The following is a 22,067-nucleotide window of genomic DNA, read 5'->3' on the forward strand; positions in this document are numbered from 1 at the left end:
CTTCAAACCAAAGTAAATACCACAAATAAACGTACCACTTGCTCAGTCACTCTGTCTGTTAGGAGCAAGCGTTGTTTATATTATAGATGAACGCATTTATATAAGAACATTTTAATATTGTGCTTAATGTATTCCTTGATGTTGACTTAACACTTGAGCTGTGGAGGAGGAATTATGGAAATGGCTGGACTCCTACACACGAGACGCCGACGCAAAATTACCAGATTAAAGTAAAGTGAAGTTTTACAGAAGAGGCGAGAAGTTTACGGTTCTCATTGTGTCAAGCAAACACTAAAGTTGCTGTATTCTCCAGTTATTGAGTAAAGTGTTTAAAGGTGTTAAGCAGACCCATTTCCAAAAAAACAATTGAGCTTTTGTTCTGTGTAAGGTGATGTTTCTATTAAAGAGCATACGATTACAGAGAGGCAGAGTGGTGGAAAGCTACAGCCTGCCTTTACAGCTTGGCCGTCTCTTTTTGCCAGTCACCTTGGTGACGGGGCTGACTAAGGAACTAAAATAAAGTACACTCGGTACATTCTGCTGGATGCAGATTGTACTGTGTCTTCACTAATGTGTGTGATTTCAAAGCGCTTCTTTTTCTCCAAGATGGCCTTCCTGCCGCAGCAAGCTGACAATTTCCACCACTGAAAACTGACCTTTTCAAAATGCTCTTTGGAATGGAAGCAAAAAGTATAAAAAGAGCCTTATGAAATCCCTGATGTATGGCTGTCAGTCTTCACAGACATGGTGAAGAATACAGTATATTAAACAGAAACATTCTACCTCCTAAACATACGTCAGCCAAAGTCCCACCACACATCTGGGTTAGCTTTTGTTCCACTAAATGTAGCTTTCTCATGGAGCAGTTCTTCCTGGAACAATGAATGTCTCCGTGGGGTTTCTATCCATGTTTTGGACTAAATTGGTATCTACAGCAGTTCTGGATATAGAAATGTCAACTCCTGGTCAGAAAATATGAATAATGACATGACTGAAATGATGGGGTGTTCTAATTCCCTGAAGGGAGATGAATAAATTGGTGAGAAAAAAAACAAACAGGTGATTCGTGAAGGTCATTGCACACACGACACAATGCTAAGGTGCCAGAAGGCAAAAGCTCTGTTCACTTAGGTCCAACGCAAGTATCATTTAATAAAAGCTTTGAGGCTTTAGACCTTCGTCAAGGTAAATGTCGACTATAGAGCTTACTTTTTTATGAAAGCACACATGACAAAAATTCTGAAATGTGGCTCTCAAGGTCCAAATACCAAAAGAGTTTCACAGATAAAACATATCACAAAAACTCGGTCTGCAGAGCCCTCCTTTCTCAAGTTTCAAAACTGTCTAGAAGCGCTTGGTTTTATTCTCCCAGATGGCCTCCGACAGCCCGCTGCCAGACTTTCATCTCTGCATGTTGCTACTACATCAGAAGCTTTCTGTGACATCCAGTAGTACAGTGCATGAAATATTCACAAATAAGCAGACATGAAAGGGTTAGACAGGTTTTATGGCACTGTTCGCCACTTTAATGAATGAATGCAATTAAATATCAATCTAATGCACAAATGATGAAGAACTAGAGATTGTTCTGTGAGAATGTACACGTTAGGAATTAACAAACCTCCCACAAACCACCCCCAGTGTGTATGGTCCAATTTTCACTTTCCTTCCTGCCTGCTCACAGACACACACACTGCGAGCGAGCCAAGTTGGTTGAGTACACTTGGCTGTCTTTTATGGTTTGTATCATAAACCCCACACTGGGTCAGGCTTCGGTAGGTTGGCGTTTCTGCAAACTGTTTTTGGTCGTCAGCAATGGACCGATGGGAGTTGTAGGCCAGTTTATAGTAAATATCAAAGGCTTCAATAAAGATCAAGGCGCAAGCCTAAAGCTCTCAAACAAAGTTGTTTACTGCTTAAAAAAAGGGGGTCTTTTACTGGCAAAACAATTATTTAAAACATAACCCAAACTGTAAACTGTAAAAGAAGTTGTACTTTGAAAATGAACAAAGTGATGCTTTACACTTTAAATGAATAAGCAGGAGGAGAGCCCTGCTCAACACACACAACAGGCAACGGAAAAGCCGGAATGTAAGCTTTGATGTCATTCAGTTCCTTCTTCCTCTGATTTCCTGAAGGGGGGAGGAGAGAGGGATCACTTCCTCTCTCCTCTGAACCCAGAAAGTCATTGTACACAGTGAAAACTCTCTTTTAACTGCAAAAATGTTCAACTCCACCTAAAACAAAGATGTTGTCATTCAAATTCAAATGTCTGCACCACCAGAGACTATTTTGTTTTGGTACCACAACATAACCTGTAAATACCCACACTGCGGCATTATATCAATCATTTTTTTTCAAAATAACTGACTAAACGTTGATGTAAAATTATATAAAACAACAAAAAACTGCAAATCCTCACATTTGAAATGCTGCAACCAGAGAATATTTGTCAGTCTACTTGATAAATTACTTCTTTAAATTACTTCATTTACTGAGAATGAACTTTGTTTCAGCGCTAACCCACATACTCCAACAAAATAAAAGGTTTGTAAAGAATGTGGAGCAATAGCCAACTTCACGTACTGGAATACCAGTCACAGGGGTGTCTCTCTCTTGTATAAGGCTGCACTGGTGGGCCCTTCAAACTGCAGTTTGATGGCCTGTTTCAGATTGAGTTGCGGGTCTGTGGTTGTCATACCAACCATAACATCCTCCGGCAAGGCACTACAAGGTGGGACCGGGCTAAAACTGTAGCAAGAAGGTGACAAAATGTTCTTCTGGGGTAGAGAATCCCAAGCTTCCCCTTGAAGTGGACTTTGTAGTCTATATGGGTAGCCCAGAGGAGGACTGTCTCTGTTTTTAGCACCTACTGCAGGGCTATCTTGCCCTGGCATTATCCCAAGGGAAGCCATGACTGAGTTCCATTTGCCACCAGCGTTAGTAGCCCTGTCTGCTTTAATTAAGTTTGAGTTTTGTTTGTTCATTTTGTCATGATATTCAAGTACAGATGACAAGCCTTTCTGAGGCAGTGCGCAGTTGTGCATCATGGCAGCGACTGTGCAAACAGTGGAAGGAGGGCTGAATTTGGGATGCCTCTGACTGCTTCCGTGGAGGCTGCCCATGCCCGAGCTCCCTGGTGGGGGGAGGGTGGAGGGACGACTACGACTGCGGGGCAGTGAGTGCTGTTGGATTTGCTGAATAAAGCTGAGGCTGTCAGCTGGCACTGTCTGCACCGTAGCCAGCGAGTGGCAGGTAGATGAGGTTTGGGAGCTCTGCGTGGAGTGGAATCGTTCGTCAGTGGAGCCGGGAGAAGATACTGAAGAGGAGGAGGCTGTCACTTCACCTCCGTTACTCTCGAAGATGCCTGAGGAGAGGATCTTGTTGGGTTTTGAAGGGGAGACATTGCTAGAGTTAGGCAACTGGCCTACGTATGGCTTGGCTCCGTAGCTCTCCAAGAGTCTGACAATGCTGAAGTGCCTGTGTTTCGCAGCCACTTTGACTGGACTACGGCCATATTTATCCATGTGATTGGGATTTGCACCTCTTTCCAGAAGCATTGCAACAATGTTTGCATGTCCCTCCTGGGCGGCGATGCTGAGAGCTGTTGCCCGCTGCTGACACGCAAGGTCTATAATGACACCACTGGTTTCAAGGAGACGATGTCCTACTTCAGCATGTCCTGTCCAAGCCACTGAATGGATTGGTGGTCTCCCCTCTGTGTCCTGCGCATTGGGGTTTGCCCCATGCTTTAGCAGTAGGTCTACCATCTTAATACACCCCTGCCAGGAAGCCACATGAAGTGCTGTACGGCCCTCAGAGTCTCGGGACTCCAGGGGCACCCCTCCTTTCTCTATGAGGAGATTGGCCTTTTCAAGGCATTCCTCCAACACCAGGAGGTAGAGCAGAGGCCTTCCCTCTGCGTCCCGAACATCAGTATCAGCCCCTCGCCTCATAAGCAGCTCGGCAACCTCAACATGGCCCTCCAGTAGGGCGGCACTCAAGGCAGAATGTCCGTCGTACGCCCTGTAATCAATGGGAGAACGTCTGTCCAACAACAGCCTGACGGTGCTCCAGTGACCTTCCTGGGCAGCCAGTATAAGAGGTGTGCGTCCTTCAATGTCCATCTCTCCGACACGTGCCATGCTGCCTTGCTCCGTCAAAGCAGCGCACACCCCCCGATGGCCTTCACAGGCAGCAGCGTGCAATGGAGTCCAGCCGAGGTCGTCCTTGTGGTTCTCGTCCAGGCCTCGGTCCAGCAGAGCGCGGACAACCTCACCACTGCCCCTTGCTGCTGCCAGGCAGAGTGCCGTTCGGCCTTCACAATCAATGGCGTCCACAGCTGCTCCCCAGAAAAGCAGCCGTGACACAGTCCTCATGTGGCCCATTGCTGCAGCTGCCAGCAGGGGAGTGACAGCCGCCGCTGCTGAGACATTGCCATTCGGGCCAGCAGTCTCATCTACATCAGCACCAGCTTCTAACAGAAGCTCAACTATGTCGTAATGGCCCTCGTAGGCTGCAAGAAGCAACGGTGTCATTCCATCATGGTCTCTGTGTCCTGGATCTGCCCCACGCTCCAGTAACAGACTTGCTACCTCACCATAACCTTTGACCCCAGCTGCTGTAGGAACACAGAGGGCAGAGACTGACAGAGCAGTGCGCCCATCTCCATCAGCTAAGTTAACTTCTGCTTTGTGATCCAGCAATATCTCCACAGCTTCATGATGTCCCATGTACGCAGCAGCGATAATCGGCGTGCGGCCCATGCTGTCAGCTTTGTCAACCTGTGCCCCATAGTCCAGCAGGGTCAGGACAATTTCCTCATGCCCCCCCCACGCAGCAGCTCTGAGAGCAGTACGGCCCTCGGCGTCACATCCATCCACATCTGCTCCTGCATCCAGCAGAAGCCGGACAGCCTCGCTGTGTCCTCCCCAAGCTGCAGAGCGCAGTGCTGTCCAGCCTTCGTTGTCGACATGCTCCATCATCCGCACAGCAGTTTCTGGCCCCTGGCTCTTGGTCCAATCCAGGAGCACAGACAACACTTTGACATGCCCCTGCCTGGAAGCCAAAGTGAGTGGCGTTTGACCCTGTTGATCACTGACCAGTGGATCCGATCCACGAGCCAGGAGAAGTTTGGCTACATTTGCAGAACCCTCGTGGGCCGCACTGGCAAGCAAGATCTGTCCATCTGCAGAACCAGGCTGGTTTAAAGAGACCCCACAGCCTAGAAGCTTCTTAACAGACACGCCCTTTTCAAAAGCCTGTCTTAAACTACTCCCCTCTTCACCTGTACAATGCACTCCAACACTTGGATGTGAACCTGAAAGACAGGCTGCAGAGACGAGCCCACAACTCGTTAACAGCTGAAGGGCTTCCTGACTGACTACAACAGGAGGCTGGCTTATGGATGGGGTTAGTGCAATACTGCCACTAGTCGTAAGAGCAGGCACACCTGCCCACAGCATCCACAGTGCCAATAATGAGGGGTTATCTTTATGGTGACCTGATAAAACTAAATGTGTGGCTAGCTGGCAAGTGTCCGCAATGTCCAGGTGGGGTCCCTGCAAAGTCAGAGCCATGGCAAGCATACTGTGACCCTCTGTTCTGCTACACAGGTACTTCTGTGTGCAATACTTAACGTCCGTCAGCCACTCAGCAAAGCTGGCATGAAAAAGTAGTTTGGTTCCCTCAGGGCCATCGATCAGGAGAGGTGTGAGGGTTCGGAGCTTGTTCTGGAAGTCCTGGGGGTTGAGCGATGTGTCATGCGTCCATGTTGCCGTGAAAAGCTGCTGAGGCGTGAGGGGCCTTGCGGCAGCCAAGAGGGCATTGAGGAGAGGCCTGACAAAGACAAAGAGCCCCCGGGGGAAAAGTTTCTGGCACAACCACAGGTAGAGGCCATTCAGAGTCCCGGGGATGTCACGGATCTCCCTGAGACCCACCAGTGCACCTCCCACACCATCCAGCACGCGCTCGAGGAAGAGAAAGCAGCCGCCGCTCTTAATGTGCAGCAGATTCAGCATGTCGGCCGTGTCAGGAGTGAGCTGACGGCGAAGTGTTGCGTCTTCATCCAGCCGACAAAGGATATACTGCTGCACGTCACGGACTGGCGGGGGTTTGCGCAGATCGTCTAGAGAGATCCTACGAAAACCTAAAACACAGAAAGAACAGGTTTTTTAAACCCAATATAGTCTATACATATACTTGATACCAGTGATATGTTACTTTGGTTCTTCTCTGGCACAGGTATTGACAACTATCAAGTGGTATTTTCTCTCTCTGCTTTTCTATTTTCAAAGTGAGTTTGAAGTGTCTAGGTAGAGAACACCTTAGTTAAAGAACTTTTTGACCAGAGAAGAGGAGATATGTGTATTCTGTTCTGTTCTGCTACAAAACAACACCTCACTTCATTTATAATATGTTAGTAAAATAAAGCTGGAGCTTATAACCCAGAGCACCCAACCTAGTACCAGCTTTTAACAAGAGTTACAGTCAAAGGTCTCTTTAGCTATAGCTACACAAAAGGCCAATACTGTACAACTTTTGTATTTGTATTTATATATTAGATGCATGGTGATTTGAAACTATTCTCACATCTACCGCTGGCCATGGTAGTAATTCTGAAAATAATTGTTTGTTTACTGTATGTAATCAAATGTCATAAAAAAACGACTTAATCAGTGTCGAGACAAATATATAACAGTCAGCGATTTGAATGTCCAATCATTGCTGATCGATGTCCACCACACACATGCGTGAGGTAGTCCATGTTTCTGTCAGGCCCCACATAGACTCTCATTAACAACATAATATCTTCAAGTGCAAATCCCATTAAGACGAGTTACTCTCTCTTCATACCGGAGAACATCTTGCACACAGCCTTGTTGTGGCGGCGGACGGAGCAGACCAGGAGCAGCCAGCCGGGCAGCAGGTGTTGATTGGCGGCCAGGAGCTGCGCAATGGACGTTCCACTCCCCTCGCCTGCCCCATACCCTACGTCCAGGGAGTCCACCAGCACCATCAGAGTCTGGGCAGGAGGAGGAAGGTCTAACAGGGGTCCCAACACTGCTCTAAGGACATGTGAGAAAGAGCCAAGACACACAAGGGAAGAGATTAAATGTCTGCAGAGTAATTACAATCACAGAAAAACACAGCAGGTTGATGTGTACTGTTAAGTAGGGTTGGGTACCGAAACCCGGTGCCAATATGGAACCGGTACCTATACGACCGATACCTACCGGACCGAAACGCAACGCAGATTTCGGTGCTTCTTTTCGGTGCCTGAGCCGATTGAAATACTTTTTTTTAACACTACTCTGATGACTCCGTCCTGGCAGCAGGTAACGATAGCTACCGTTTGTATAGCTACAGCAGCTAGCTAGCCATCAACCTTTTAACAGAGAAAATGCCGAAAGGTAAACGGTCAAAAGTGTGGCTGTTTTTATTTTGAAAGTCCGTTGCTCACTGGCAGCGGTGGAGGAATGGAGACTACTGGACATCACTGCGGTAAAGTCAGCAGACACTCAGGTCTCCGTGGTCAACTCAGCAGACACTTAGATGTTAGTGACCTATACGCTGAAATTCACGGTAAACGCATTCAAACGGCACAGATCGGGAGCGAGCGAAGGACTTTGAAAGTTAGCGGAAAGATTTAACGTGAGACAACATCCGGTTTCTTCAGAGGAACATCCGATTTTCAGAATAAGATGCCAACAAAGTATGAATTAAATTCACATTAAGTATAAAACATGCTACCTGCATCTCGTGAGTTAAAGGGAAAATACACCTACATTGTGCGTAAGTGTGTCTTTATTCTTTGATTGCTGGGTAACCATCATCACCTCTGAGTTACAGCATTATATTGATGAACAGTAGAGCTGCATTCACATGCTCTGTCATGAAGACGACACACATTTAGATGAAACGTGCTGAAACATTGTATTCCTGTTGCACAGCAGTGGAACGTTTCACATGACGTCACACACTGAGCACAGATAGTGAAGAGATATAACTGCTACTGTGTAAAGGGAATACTGCTGTTAAAAAGAACCTTATTTGTTTAAAGTGTTTGCAAACCAAATGTTATTGCACTTTTGTTCATATAGCAGTACTTTTAAAATAAAAGTGCACAATACACTACCTTTGAATTAATTATTGAACTTTGCCATAACAATGAGATTAATCGCAAAAATTCCATGCGATTAAAAATTGTAATCGTTGCCCAGCACTAATATGTATAGTATACTTTAAACAGTTAAATATATTGTTAAATTTGACTTGGCAATAAAAAAAGTATCGGTTCAGGCACCGTTTAGGCACCGGTATCGTTTTAAAAGTATCGTTTTAGCACCGGTATCGGAAAAAACCCAAACGATACCCATCCCTACTGTTAAGACGACATTTCCCTCAAACGACGCCTCAGACCTTTAACATTGAAATACAGCTGTGACTAGGGAACTAGAATCGCAAATATATTATCTTCTGCTGTGATTAATCTCTGGAATATGATGTAAAACATTTAAGAAATTCAGAACTTGGCAAAAAACCATAAATCCTAGCGCAACTGTCCTTTGAAGAGCACAGTTAGCACCCGCACCCTGCTGTGATCTGATAGTGACTCACGTACATGGAACCTCTGTCATGTCCCGCTCCACCCTGGGCACGCTCACACACACACACACACACACACACACACACACACACACACACACACACACGGGTTGATGTGTGTACACAGGTTATAAACACACACACACACACACACAATCCTACCATATTTGTACTATGCACTTTTCCTTTTGAAATACTTCAACCGATTGTATTGTTGATTTAATTTATTTTCACGTACTCTTCTGTAAAAACCCTAGTTCAGTCCTTGCTAGTTCAAACTAATGACTCATTTATGTGATGACTGCACAGAGCTGTTGGAGCATGAACACTACATAATGAAAGTGCAAGTTGTATGAGGGAAGAGGGGACTCTTGAGAACGAAGTTGTTGCTTCCAGATGATTACTGTGGCTGCAGCTAAAACATGCCTGAGCCAAAGACAAACACTGTTGTCTTACACCTATGATGATGCTCTGGTAACTGTATGGTAATACCAGCTATTATAACCCATGTCCACCCCATCCAAACAGAGCCAAGCAGCACCAGACCTGTGTTTAAACTAAGGGGGGGGGGGGATGTAAAGACTACTTTTAGAATCATTGACCATAAAACTTTGAATTTTAAATTGTTGCTTTAGATTATATTTTAGACCAAAAAGAAAATTTTGTAATTTTTCGTGTCTTTTATAATTCTATTGAAAATGTTTCATGAACTAAAAACAAACACATAACACTGTACCGACAGCAAAATACTGAATCTCCATTGTCGAAATGTCAGAAAACACATTTAATAATACATCTTTACCGGGTCTGGTTTTATTCAGTGTTCCGTTTAGCAGAAATCTGTACAGAGCTGCACACACAGACAGGGGCTAGTTTTACAGGTGACAAACAATGATTAACCTGTGACAGCAGTCTGGTGTGAATGGGTCACACAGAGGCTAAACCCAATAATCCTGCAGCAAACACAGGGTTCACGCTTGTGTGTGCTGTCATTATTGTTAATGTCTATATTTTAGGCCAGAAGGTCCAGTCATCTTTAGTCACCAAACAGCTTTTCTTTAAACCCCCAAATTTAAGGTAAGAACCTAAACAAAAACTTAGATTTTTTTGAAGCATAAACATGTTGAGGTCAACATCACAGTATCAGTCTCGGGATGAACACATGTAAAGGAGTGGGGAGTGAAATTTCAACATCACAGAAATGAATCATCCGTAACGATAAGGCTTTGGCAACAAATCGGCCGTGTTTGAGCTTCAGCCGTGAAAGTATAAAAAGTAACTATTACCACCTCTATTAAACTGTCCATAACCTGTCCTTACATAATGGACATTTTAACTAGCATCGCGTACTGGTGTCAACGTGTACATTAGCAGAGGTGGTAAGCCGCCCACTTCCTGACACATCTCCTTTCATGATGAATGAGGTAGAAGAAGCAGCCTAAACAGTAATGAGACTCACATGATATGGTGTTTGCTGTGGGGAATAGGATGTCTAATTTTCTCCTGAAGGACAATGTCATATAAATTAATAAATAACATTTACATTGTGTGATGTTTGTTGAGTCAGTCTTTCAGACAAGGTGGCCGCGTCTATAAATATATAAATATATGCTTATTTTGTGCAACCAACAGTTTTCAATCATATTTAATTGACAATTATATTAAAAACTTTTTTTTTTGAGAGGCGTGTAGAACCAACTTTCTGCTTGATTTGGCTTTATATGATGAATTTTAATTATTGTTTGATACATTTTTTTAATCTCTCTTGAAGTACAACAATCTAGGTGAATAGCAGTCACACAAAGAGAATGTCTTTAGTCAGAGATGTTCAGTCGTGATATAATGTGATAATAGTTGCTCCAGAATGTTCCGGCTCTACGCTGCAGTCCTTTAAAGTCTGAGGATTTGTTGTAGTCTTCTCATTACCTCAACACCTCATTGCCTTTCCACGGTCGCCTTGACTGTTATCATGGGGCATGTGTTGCAATTAAAAGCGGATTCAAGCCCTGCCCTTGGGTGACGGCTACATCTGGGTTCCAACAAGCTTATCCTACCTCTGTTTGCATTAGTCATCGGATTACAGCGACACTCCCTCACTGGGCGCACGTTCAGGTCTGCGGAGGAGGAAACGTTAATGATCCTTTTATTGCTGCTTGAAGCTTTCCGCTCCATTCTGCCCACATAGTCCTGGACACAGGACGGTGGGTGACCTTTGACCCTGAGCTTTAATTCAGCTTGTAAAGGTTAGCAGGTCACAAACAATTGTCAGGAGGTGGTTTTCTAACTGAACCTCGAGTAAGATTCAGATCTGGAGAGGGTCTTTGTCCTGGAACAAACTGCCTGATGAGCACTATTGTTCTAAGGCTTATGATTGGTTATTACACTACACTGTTGGTGCGTGTCTGTAGTTTATGTTATCCTTCTCGTTATCGCTGCCTTTTCTTCTGCATGCACCCTGTTGCTGCATGAATTTGAATATGAAACATGTTGAGTTTACTTGTATGAAACGCACGGTATAATACAACAACAATGAGCTGCGTTACTGAGGTCAGGGATGACCCGACTGGCTGTAAAACTCCTTTTGTAGCAACACTACACTGTTAACTGATGTGCATGTCTTCTTATTACATTTTTATTTAGACTCTACTTGACCAGGCGAGCCTCATTCAGACAAAAGAACATTGTTCAATAGTGCACTGTGCAAGATATAAATACTGTATAAAAAAGGCTAAAAGAGAATAACACTAGAATTAAAACGTAACTCAAACAGTTTGTGGTTTAAAAGCAAAGTGTGGCAAACACAGGATAATATGATAATAGATGTTGCAGTCAAGCAAACCATATAAGAAATATGAGTATACAATGTGTGTATGAGCATGTAGTAACCATGGTAACATGTATATATGCATGTCAGCATGCAAGTGTGAGGATTTGTCAGACACAGAAAAGCAGTTTAGAAAGCAGCGCATGATGCTCGTGTCCTACTTTGTGTTTTTTCGGCAGCTCCTCATTAAAAGTGAGCGAAAAGTAGAAACCGCACGGCAACTATTCCCTCAATAGCATCAGAACAGAAAATCCCATTTCATCACGTTGCTACCTGCTCATCGTTATCTCGTCCTATGCAGTCCGGCAGCAGCCTCCACCAATCAGAGAGCTCTCTGTGACACGGAGCGGTGAGGCCCACTGAAGCAGAGATTCACGTCCAATGAATGAGTCACCTGTCAGTCCGTATGATTCATAGGAATGTAACCAAGTACGTTTATACACGTATTTATGAGACATTTTGTTTTATTTGTAATCAATAAATCAAATTGGCTGGCAAACAAAACAATAGAAAAACCCCTGTGGCTGTCGCAGAACTGTAACAAGCCCGACCTGCGTGTCTCGCTGTCTGCAAATGAACTCACTGTGCATCGCTGAAGTCTTCCTCGAGCTGCTATAGCGTGACAACGGTGGGTACTAATAATAGCCATGTTTGTTGTTTAAGTTGCTATCTACTTTCATTGGAAACGAGTTGGCAACACTGCAGTGTTTTTTTCTCCGGTTGAAGACATTTTTAAATGTGGTGTCCTCTTCCTGTTACTTACCCAAGCTTTAAGTATGTCCATTCTACTTCTACACTAGTTACATTTAACATAACAGGAAAACATGAGATGTGATATGTTTGTGTACTATACTACTAGTCTACCCAGTAGTACACAAAGTATCTCCAATTGGCTCCACACTGATGTACTACAACATTAACATGCTCTCGTGTATTCGTAAGTGACAACAACAGAATCAAATAAATGTTCTATAATAACACTGCAAAAGGAGCCATCCTGCACTACGAGCCATTTTGATTTGAATACTTTAAGTACATTTTGCTTTTGTACACGTCTGTACTTTAACATAAGCCCATTTTTTTAATTCAGGGCTTTTACTTTTACAATGTAGTATTCTCAGACCCTGGTATTTCTACTTTTACTTATAGGTAAAGCGTCTAAGAACTCCCCCCCCCCCCCCCTGTCCTCTTGGTACGTTTGTAATACAAACAGTGTGAACACGGACCATGGAGCAGGTCAAGGTGTGAAACCAACCCTAACTGTCAAATAATGACACAACTTGAGTTAAATTCGACCAAAAGCTGACGACACCCATCGCTCAGCCGGTTCAAGGCAAAAACCTGCGTCCCATGTGCGTCCTCCCACTGCCCATTCGAGCCCCATGTTTCAACAGTGTTTCAACGGCTGTTCTCACGTGGCAAGGTTTCTCTCACGAGCGCTCCGAACACAAACGGCTGGCTGTGAGCCATCCTGAGGGGAGTGAGGAATCCAGCTCGGTACTTCACACCAGAGGTAGGCAAACACAGGAGGAGTGTAAAAAGGCTCAGACTCATTGCAGAGTAAACACGCCGGGAGAGAGTGAAAAAAAAAAAGAAGTCCCAGAGAGGAGGGTGACCTCGCTGACTGCCGCCGAGACGGTCACTGGGGTACTGGAGGCATTTTTCACCTCTTTGTTCTTTTCTTTTTTTTTTCTCTTCTTCTTCTTCTTCTACCCCCTCGCTGAAAGGGAAGTTGTGTCATAAATAACACAGTAGCATTCATTCACGGCGGAGGCCCATTGTGTGTGCCGTGAATGGGCCGCATTATGAGAGGAGAAATAAATATAAGACGAAGAAGAATAGCTGCTGCCGTCAATTTTCCTGTGACTGTCATTGGCCTCTCTTGTGATGGCCAAATGGGTTTTACATTTACAGGCTTTGAAACAGTTTTTTTGTCTGTTGACTGTCTTAACACCTGCTGAAAACACCTCTGTTTGGACGCAGCTGTAAAGCTTTCGTGGATCTTTTTTCCCACAACATGAGCTGCCACCGTGTTTGAGCCTGAATGACTCTTTTATGAGTGAAGGCGGAGCTTTTTTATGTGTATATGCACGTTATATTACAGTGCTGATCATTCAAAATCATTGTTTGCCAACTTTCTATTAGAAAACATTACGCTTCTTCGTACAGACTTGTGGAGCTAACATCAGGAGAGTACCTTATTACATCATTAGCTTATGACATTCTTGGTTTTACAGGAACGGCGTTGTTCCTTAGTCTGATGGTCGGGTGACAGCTCACTGTTAACACTGTGATCTGTAGGCTTTAACTTCATGTTGTAGCCCCCTCAGAGTATAGTTCTTCAGAGAGGGAAGTTAGTGACAGTGTGGGCTCCATGGTGGTTCTGACACCTTGATGGAGTAGCAGTGGGGGCCGGGACTCAATTATTTATTTGTTATGATCTTGTACAAATTAGCTATTATGTTGTTGTACACACGCCATTCAATAACAAGTATACAGTGCAATTTGTTTAACTATATTAAGAATTAATTGGATTGATTTTGTACGTACATATGCTGTATTGGTTTAACCATCCTGCCCTAGTGGGAACTGAAGCAACAAGCTACAAATCAAATTCACAAGATCGATGTTGTGTGGCAGTAAGATCATAATGAGCTCAAATCATAGCTTGTCTGGTTGACAACAAACCAAATTGCACATTCTCATGATCAGGGTTATGGCGTCTAAAATGACTGCCGACGTTGGGATGTTTTGAGTCTCCACAATCCAATGTGTAAACTGTCAATTCACCAAACCAAAAAAAGGAACTTGCGGTGCAGGCTCCCACCTTGTTGTTTTCACCAATAAAACCACTTGTTTGCCCGCTGACTCATGTCAGATGTAACCTTGTTCAGCTGCTCCTGCCTTCATTCAACTATCACCATTTACAGAATGTGATACCACACGTGCACCGTGCTGCGCTGGGCCACGCTCTTCAACAAGCACACACATGCAGAGGCGCCTGGATGGGTTTCAGGCTTGCTACACTTTCCTTAAACTTTCCTCTGCCTCTCATTTGGCAACCTTGAAATTTCCCTCAAACCTCTCAAACATTCTTTACTGAATAAAAAAAAAAGAGATTCAAACCTCTTGAAGGTGTCGTCGGGGTCTCTTTGACAGGCGACAGGCTCCAGACAGGAGGATACAGACGGGTTGTTGAGGGTCTCTTCGTACCTAGGAGAGAGGAGAGGTGAGGCCCTCAGCTGCTCCACCAGGCCCAGGACAAACCTCCACAGCGAAGTACTCCGCTGGTCCTCCCGCTGGCAGAAGTGGGAGGCCAGGCAGCGCGGTGCCAGCCCGACCGCCATCCCTGCCTTCGAGGTGGGCCACACCACCTCGGTGCACAGGGCGGTCTTCCCGGTGCCAGGGCCCCCCATCACCAGCAGCCCTGGCGGCTGCCCCGGCACGGAGCGGGTGTCCAGGCAGCGTCGCAGCTTGTCCAGGGCCCATTCCCGGCAGTAGAAACGCCGGCCCTGGAGCAAGCTGGAAAATCCGCCGCTACTCATTTGTTCCCGGGCGTCTGACTTCCAGGGGACAACTCGCTGCTCTTGACTCCCCGTCCCATGCTCCTCCAGTAATCGTACTCCCAACTTTTAGGTGGAGCTGCAGCTTGGTGACACCTCTGGTTTTGTGACAGCTCTGGGTATTTCCTCACACCGACGGTTCCTGAAAGTGTTGCATCAGGCGATCATTATCAGTGGCCGTCCTTCCCCCAGCAGGCCTTAAGGCATAATTCTGACAAGAGGAGTCCGGGAAAGGTTGAGTCAGCTAATGGATCACCTCTTCGGTGTGTCTTCATTTGGATTTGTCCGGATCTTTTTGTTGGCGCGGTTCGAAGCGCCAAAGCGAAGAGGATCCGTGGTTGTTGCCGGCGTTCGGCGTGCCTCTCCAGGAGTTCGTGGAGCTGTTCAGTCAGAAATCAGAAAGACGGAAAAGGAATGAGTCAAGAGAGGAACTGACAGCATGTTTTTCACAGAAATAATGACAGCGTATCTCACCCCTCCCCTGATGACGGAGTCGTCCTCTGTCTTCTAATGACAGCTACAGTCTTCCCTCCTCTCAGTTTCATCGATCCGAAACTGCTTAGCATGAAAAATTCTCTTTTCCTTTCTCATGCCCTCAGCTCTTTTACAACCCTCACACCTCCCTCTCTCCATCTCTCTGTCTATCCGTCTCTCATGCGCTCCGGTTTTTCCTGTTTGGGGTTTATTTGTCTCCTCCCTCCCCCGGTGTTTCTCGGCATGTCAGAACATGCACAGGAGAGCAGAGAGAGAGAGAGAGAGAGAGAGAGAGAGAGAGAGAGAGAGAGAGCGAGATAAAGAGAGACAGAGAGAGAGGGGGGGGGCTCGTGTGGCCGTGAGCGATTCAACAGTTGACAGGTGGGAGGGGTTACCTGGGGTCAAGGTTCAGTCACAGGGCAACACTACACCAAGTGTCAGCCGCCAGTGCTGAAGAATGACGCCAACGCAGCATTGCCAAAAAATGCAGTTCAACAAATGGCCATTTGAAGCTGGCTTCAAAACAAAGTCAATCCCCATAGACACCCATATTAAAATGTCCAACTTTACAGCAAAATTAAACATGTTTACAGCCTGGTATCTATAGCACAGTCATGACAACTGTGCCCGTTTAAATTAAATCAAGGTATTTAAAGTTAGGCATAATTGAGGGCGTGACCGCTCTCAGGCTGCTAGCTGCTGGCTGTCTGCTCAGCTCCGCCTCTTTGTCGTCACAAATACCATGATGTAAGGCCACGTCGTGGTGTTGAAGTTTCGTTTCATGAAAATCACTTTGATCTTTTGAGGTGCTGTTGTCATCACACCATGCCTCTCTGGCAAGATTTACTTTCAGATAATTAAATCATGTAAAGTCTAAAGCTGAAACAGTTGATCATTCAACAAAGACTTAATGGAGACACTGGATAGTCGATTCTTAATATACCAAGGAAATAAACAACGATTGTGGTTCCAGCTTCTCGAATGTCAATTTTCCAATATTTTATTAATTAAAATGAATAACCACTAAACTTCCACTGATTGTTCAATAGTTTCATATACTGTTTGTTGCAGCTCTAGTTGTTTTTATTATCATTTAATTAGCTTAAATTATATTGTTTTTGGCCTTAATTTGATGTTTACATATATTTTCTAAAATGCTCATAAATTTCCGTCTTACCACTAGAAGGTGTTATCACCTCCACCATCTCGTAAAATATTTTCTTCTCAAACTGATGAGAAGCTTACTAAGCCACATTAATACCACTGCACCATTCTGTATTAAAAAAGAGTGTGCAAGGCAACTGATGTCAATAAAAATCTCTTTGGAAAGTTCCTGCCAAAATCAAACCTGACAACTTATAGAAAACAAATAGCTTCGGAATATGTCATTTTCTGGTTTTACATGCCGTCACTCCGCCCTAACCACTTTGTAATCAGCTGTGAGCAATTTCCAGCATGCCCATTTGTGCACAACGTGTCCATCAGCAACAAACTCTGAATTCAATCCATTTCTATTTTCGACTGCATGCTACTATTTGTTAAAGTGGATGAAAAAAGCCATACAAGATGGTTGGTCCTCTGATAAAATGAACCTTTAAGGACTCCAGACGAGGAATGTCAAACGCTTCTGTTAAATGAAAGACTGCTCCGCATTTAAAGTCAGTGACTAATCAAACACCGGCTACACTGAACTGAATCTGTCTGATTAAAACTGTGATTTAACACTCGATGGAACTGAGCAGAAAAGAAAGCCTCACTGCTGTGCATTTCCTCTGATAGCCTGGTGACAGGGTGAGTCACAGAGCCTAATGGCAGCAGAATATTCTCCTACAGGCAGACGACACATGTTGAACACTTAACACCGTCAGCCGACGGATGCCAATATACTGACAATGAACTGGGAAATGAAGAGATGTGTGGTTTTAGCAGGGGCACCGAAGACTTGCCACCGAGCCGTGAAGTTGTCTACATTCTTGGCATTACTTGTGGTATTTACAAAGCTCTCTGAACCGTGTAGCTTGTAAAGACGCGGCTGCAGCAAAGCAAAGCCTGGAGCAGCGTCTTTACAGCGCTTCACAGCCATGCTGTGTATGCAGAAAACCAAAATCGAGTCAATTTCATTTATAACAGGCCCCAGACCCTAAGTAGGAGGCATCGCTTATTTTACTGTATTCATTTTAATTGTATACTTAAAAGACACCGTTTCCTGGTTTTTACAGCAGAAATGTGTCTGAATTTAACAAATAGTCAGAAGTTCAGTGTTGGAAAACCACTTATTTAGACTTCTAGATGCTACTTTGTTCCCGTTTCCATGTAAGTCAGATGGAATTAATTCGTGTTCTGTAATGATCTTTACTTTCATTCTGCCGCCCTGCTGTTGTGGCAATACTTTCCCCTGTCTGACCCAGATTTTTTTGGGGGCACATGCGCACATTAAATAGCCAATAAGAAACCTCGCTAGTATGGCCAAGAAAGAGGCCTTCTCCAGGACACATCTAGATGGAGGAATACGGTTTCTCTTACCCTCTACCCCCATTTACAGAAACCCTGGCTTCTTGTTCACATGACATTTATGAGATCAGCTTACTAAAGAAAGCAGACTGTAACCTGGTTACTTAAATGCATGTAAAGGAAGTTGCTATGCAACCAGTGAAGACACTGTACAAAAAGTATCCGGGAGGATGGCTAAACCGTTTTCAGTCGAGAAATGGTTACACCACCTAACTGCCTCGAAAAAACTATAAATTGCGGGGGGGGGGGGGGGGGGGGGGGGTTCTTTAACATTTATTTGTGTACGACTTAAAGAAATTGTTCCACATTTTGGGAAATACACTGACCTCTACTTGCTTTTTTGCCAAACTCAGATGAGAAGACTGATACCACTCTCATGTCTGTACAATACATATGAAGCTGGAGCATGTAGCTGGTTAGCTTAGCATAAAGAGGGAAAACGGGGGGGGGCCTGAATGCGTCCAGAGGTAATAAAATTCACCTTCCAGCCCCTCTACAGACCACCAACTATCTTGTTACATCTTGTTTGTTCAGTCTGTGCAAAAACAGAAGTGTATGGGTCGGACTATTTCTGGATATCCTAGACTGTCATTACAGTGTTAATGCTATCAAAGCTTAATGCTTCATGCTCAAAGGAAAGGACAAAATGGATGAACTGCCGTTCGTCAACAATAAAAAGTTAGAGCACAACCCTCCCCCCCCAAAAACGCATAATAGGGTATTAAAGGCATAGTTCAACATTTGTTTAAATACCCTATTATCCGTTTTTTGGTTGAACTATGCCTTTAAACGACTAGTAATTGCAGTTGGTTGCAGACCGTTGTTGTTCTCAAATACAATGGCCGACGTGAAACGCGAATGGCCCTACTGTAGACACCTGCCGATTGGCTCTGAAGAGGACCTGCCATAGATATACAAAGAGAACTGGTTAGCATTGGAGGCGGGGATTTGTTCATTGTGATAGTTGCTCAGTAGGGCATGAATATATAGTTTGAATATAAAATTCCGCTAAAATTTGCCAGATCTTGTAGAGATCTAGCCCATAGAGCTAAATCAGTGTTTCCTTCAAACCCTGCATCCCAGCACTCGGTCCAGCCTTGTTCTCGGGCTCATTCACATTAGTGCATTTTACAACTCTAATGATTGAAACAAGGGGGATTCAACAGTTAGCACTGGAAAGATGATTCACCTCAAAACAAAATGTACTCGCTAATTTACAAACATCTCTTTCCCAAAGCAAGCCTATGGGAAAAGTCTATGTGGGCCCAATGGCATCACGTGACGGACCCTGAAGTTGTAATTAAACGGTTTGACCTGTTGAACCGCGTCAAATTCGCTTCAACCTCCGGCACTCTTCCCGGGGACCTGGAACACACTGGTTATGTCGGTATAAACGACTCATTGGATGACAAAAACACAACAATTCTAATTTTCAGGAGATTAGGCTATACACAAAGAAAACATCTTGAATATTATATTCCATGTTTGCCGATAGATCCCCCTAAACGTAAGACACTGTATATTGCATAGACACTGATTATGCAATATCAATTAAGATATTTATATTGCATTTGTAGGTTTTAAAAGGATTTTTAATCACTAGCCTGTGAAAAAAAAAAAAATATCACGGACTGGATGTTTTCCAGCATGAACTATTAGTTTAGTGCCCTGCTGTGAACATTACAGCCAATCAGCTCCCTCGCTGTGGGGCTCTACAGGTGTCTGCTTCCTCACCAACAATGAGATGACTATTCCCTACAGGTGGAACGTTACAACCGAGTCTACGGTACAGACGTGCGTCTTTTAACCGACTCGCGTTCATCACGCGCGAGTGTTCGACGCCATTGTAAACAAAAACAAAAAAAGCACACAAAGCCAATGAGTCCACTTTGTCTGCTTGTTTGAACAGACGGGTGGATGCACTTACCTTACACACACGCGCGCCCCATCTCGGTCGACCTGCCTCCTTAACCGACAAAAGCGCCACTTCGCTGGGTTATAATCACGTGTGTCCGCTCCCACAATCCTCCGCACCGTCACGTTAAAGGTGAAGCAGAATAGATGTGCAGTTCAGAGTATCACTTTGTCCGTCTCTGTCTTCCGTCTGTCAGGGGGAGGGCTGCCCTCTCTCTCTCTCTGCCGCCGCGCGCACGGTGAAAAAGGATGTTTGAGAGGAAGAACGAAAATGAAACGGTCGCGAGAGAGACATCCCCTGCAGTCTGGTTTCACACCGACACGCTACACGTTGGACCACACGTTCGTCTTGGTTCTACTGTAAGAGTATGGAAACCTAACAATGTCAGATTAAGTCAATGGTATGACAAGATGAAATGTTGGAGAAAAAATTGACTGTTGTGGTCAAATGTACAAGATAATAGGCTAAATCAGTAAACTAGTCAGTCAGTTAAGACTTTTTTAAAGTCAACATTAGGAGGTACAAAGTCAAAATATATGTATAATCTCATACATCTCCTAATTTGGCCTAGAATTCCGAGATAATGCATCTGAAATATGAAATTGTATGTAACAAGTCTAACTTTAAATCAAGCTGATCAGCTAGTAACTTAAAATAGTATTGATTATAGTCTCTCAGGTTTTGATTGATTTTGTATTTTATCACACTGTAATAAAAGTTTTCATTTTTTTTTTTTAATTGTGCCTATAAAGGCCTGTCTGATTTTAAAGGCACAGTCCGTCATCCAAACAATGAACAAAAGCCACACCTTACAATTTAGTACATTTACAACAAAATCAATCTAATTCATTCTGTGCTGTATGTTTAAAACAATCGGGGTCAGAGTTCTCACCTTTAAGTCTGTCTTTGTGTTGTCATGGTCAAATATGGTCCTGGAGACACCTACTGTAGCGGGAACGACCACAGAAGAAGTCCTGGGTACTTTGCTAGATGTGTAGTTGAGATCAAAATAAAGGCCGAGTTCTAAGGTGTGGTCCGAGCAAGGGAGCCAGCAATAGGGGCTGGTGTACTCCCATTACAACATGGTCTCCAGATCACAAGACATGAGGGTTTTTTTTTCTCTTTTTATTCAAACCACTTAAACTCTGCTTTAAATTCTGCTTCGCTGCGGGCCTCCAAGCTGTCCCACGAACACGACTGAACTCACAGTGAAATGAGAGATGACCTCTTCACCCTGTTAGCCAATTCTCCACATTCTGACGTGCTCTTATAAACACAAAAAATGTCTTAATGGCTTTTGTCAACAACATGCAATTTACATGATAACGTCATGAACGGAGCTCATCTCTCGTCCACGCAAATGTATAAGAGAGACTCCAAAGACGCATCGTGGCACCAGACCTCTTGTTTGTTTTCTGACCTCCTGCATGCTGCTGTTTGGCTTCAGACCTGCTGTGAGCATATCTCCTAAATAAACAGCACATTTGTTTCATGGCTTTTTATCAATGATGATATTTCTCCAATGTGGAGGTCAGTCAGTCCCCTACTATATTGACAGGGGAGACCTCTACTGGACATGCGTGGTAATGACACACGTTGAGCTGAAGTTGGGTCACTTTAATTTCTTTTTAAATGTAACTTCCACAGAATATGAATTTTAATAAAGAGTTTTAATTAAACTGTACTTTATTTAGTTGAAAAATGGTTTTGGTCCCAAACAAGTCAAACATGGTGAGAGACAGACAAGACAACATTTCAAAAAGCCAAATTATGTTTCAGTCAATAGATCTCGTAGTTCAGATTTTGCCTCACCAAGTCACAATTCTTACATAGTTTCTTGATTTTTTTACTCAGACTGCCAGTGTTGCAAAATAGTTTCAGTCCCAAACATCATTCAATCAAAGTCAATGATTGTTGCAGTTATCGCTCACACACATAAACACTCTTTACACACATCGACACACTTTTTACAGTTCTGTTATCTATATTCATGCATGATACAGAAAAAAAAACAGCTGCATTTCTTGCATATAAAATTCACAATATGAAACTTATTGGAATGGGCTAAAAATACAAAGCCGGACTCACATTGACCCGTGATGAGTATGGATAATTCATTCTTTCTAAATGAGGAATAAATCATGTTCTGTAGATGTGTGCATGTTGCTTCTTT

At 44.0% G+C, this 22,067-nt stretch overlaps 1 protein-coding gene across 3 annotated transcripts; it reads right to left on the minus strand.

Annotated features, from left to right (window-relative positions):
- Positions 1 to 1,499: 1,499 nt before the first annotated feature.
- On the minus strand, positions 1,500 to 15,604 carry ankrd50l (ankyrin repeat domain 50-like). Of its 3 annotated transcripts, XM_079170021.1 has the most exons (4): positions 15,469 to 15,604; positions 14,558 to 15,374; positions 6,856 to 7,067; positions 1,500 to 6,148 (listed from the first exon to the last, which is right to left on the minus strand). In XM_079170021.1, the coding sequence occupies exons 2-4, from the start codon at positions 14,974 to 14,976 to the stop codon at positions 2,598 to 2,600; spliced, it is 4,182 nt and encodes a 1,393-aa protein (XP_079026147.1). In that variant the 5' UTR covers positions 14,977 to 15,374; positions 15,469 to 15,604; the 3' UTR covers positions 1,500 to 2,597. The 3 variants fall into 3 exon arrangements, with proteins under 3 accessions (XP_079026147.1, XP_079026148.1, XP_079026149.1); XM_079170022.1 differs by lacking the exons at positions 14,558 to 15,374; positions 15,469 to 15,604 and adding an exon at positions 8,624 to 12,593; XM_079170023.1 differs by lacking the exons at positions 14,558 to 15,374; positions 15,469 to 15,604 and adding an exon at positions 8,624 to 8,762 and having other exon boundaries at positions 6,856 to 7,062.
- Positions 15,605 to 22,067: the final 6,463 nt, after the last annotated feature.

This window comes from Pholis gunnellus (genome assembly GCF_910591455.1).
Source record: "Pholis gunnellus genome assembly, chromosome: 12".
Lineage (NCBI taxonomy): Eukaryota > Metazoa > Chordata > Actinopteri > Perciformes > Pholidae > Pholis > Pholis gunnellus.

What these genes read in the sequence shown, in the direction of transcription:
- ankrd50l (XM_079170021.1), bottom strand. Translation starts at nt 14,976, where the DNA reads ATGAGTAGCGGCGGATTTTCCAGCTTGCTCCAGGGCCGGCGTTTCTAC. An exon ending in CCCGACGACACCTTCAAGAG is followed by an intron (nt 7,068 to 14,557) that starts GTTTGAATCTCT and finishes ACATGTCCTTAG; the next exon opens with AGCAGTGTTGGGACCCCTGT. An exon ending in TGTGTGCAAGATGTTCTCCG is followed by an intron (nt 6,149 to 6,855) that starts GTATGAAGAGAG and finishes TCTGTGTTTTAG; the next exon opens with GTTTTCGTAGGATCTCTCTA.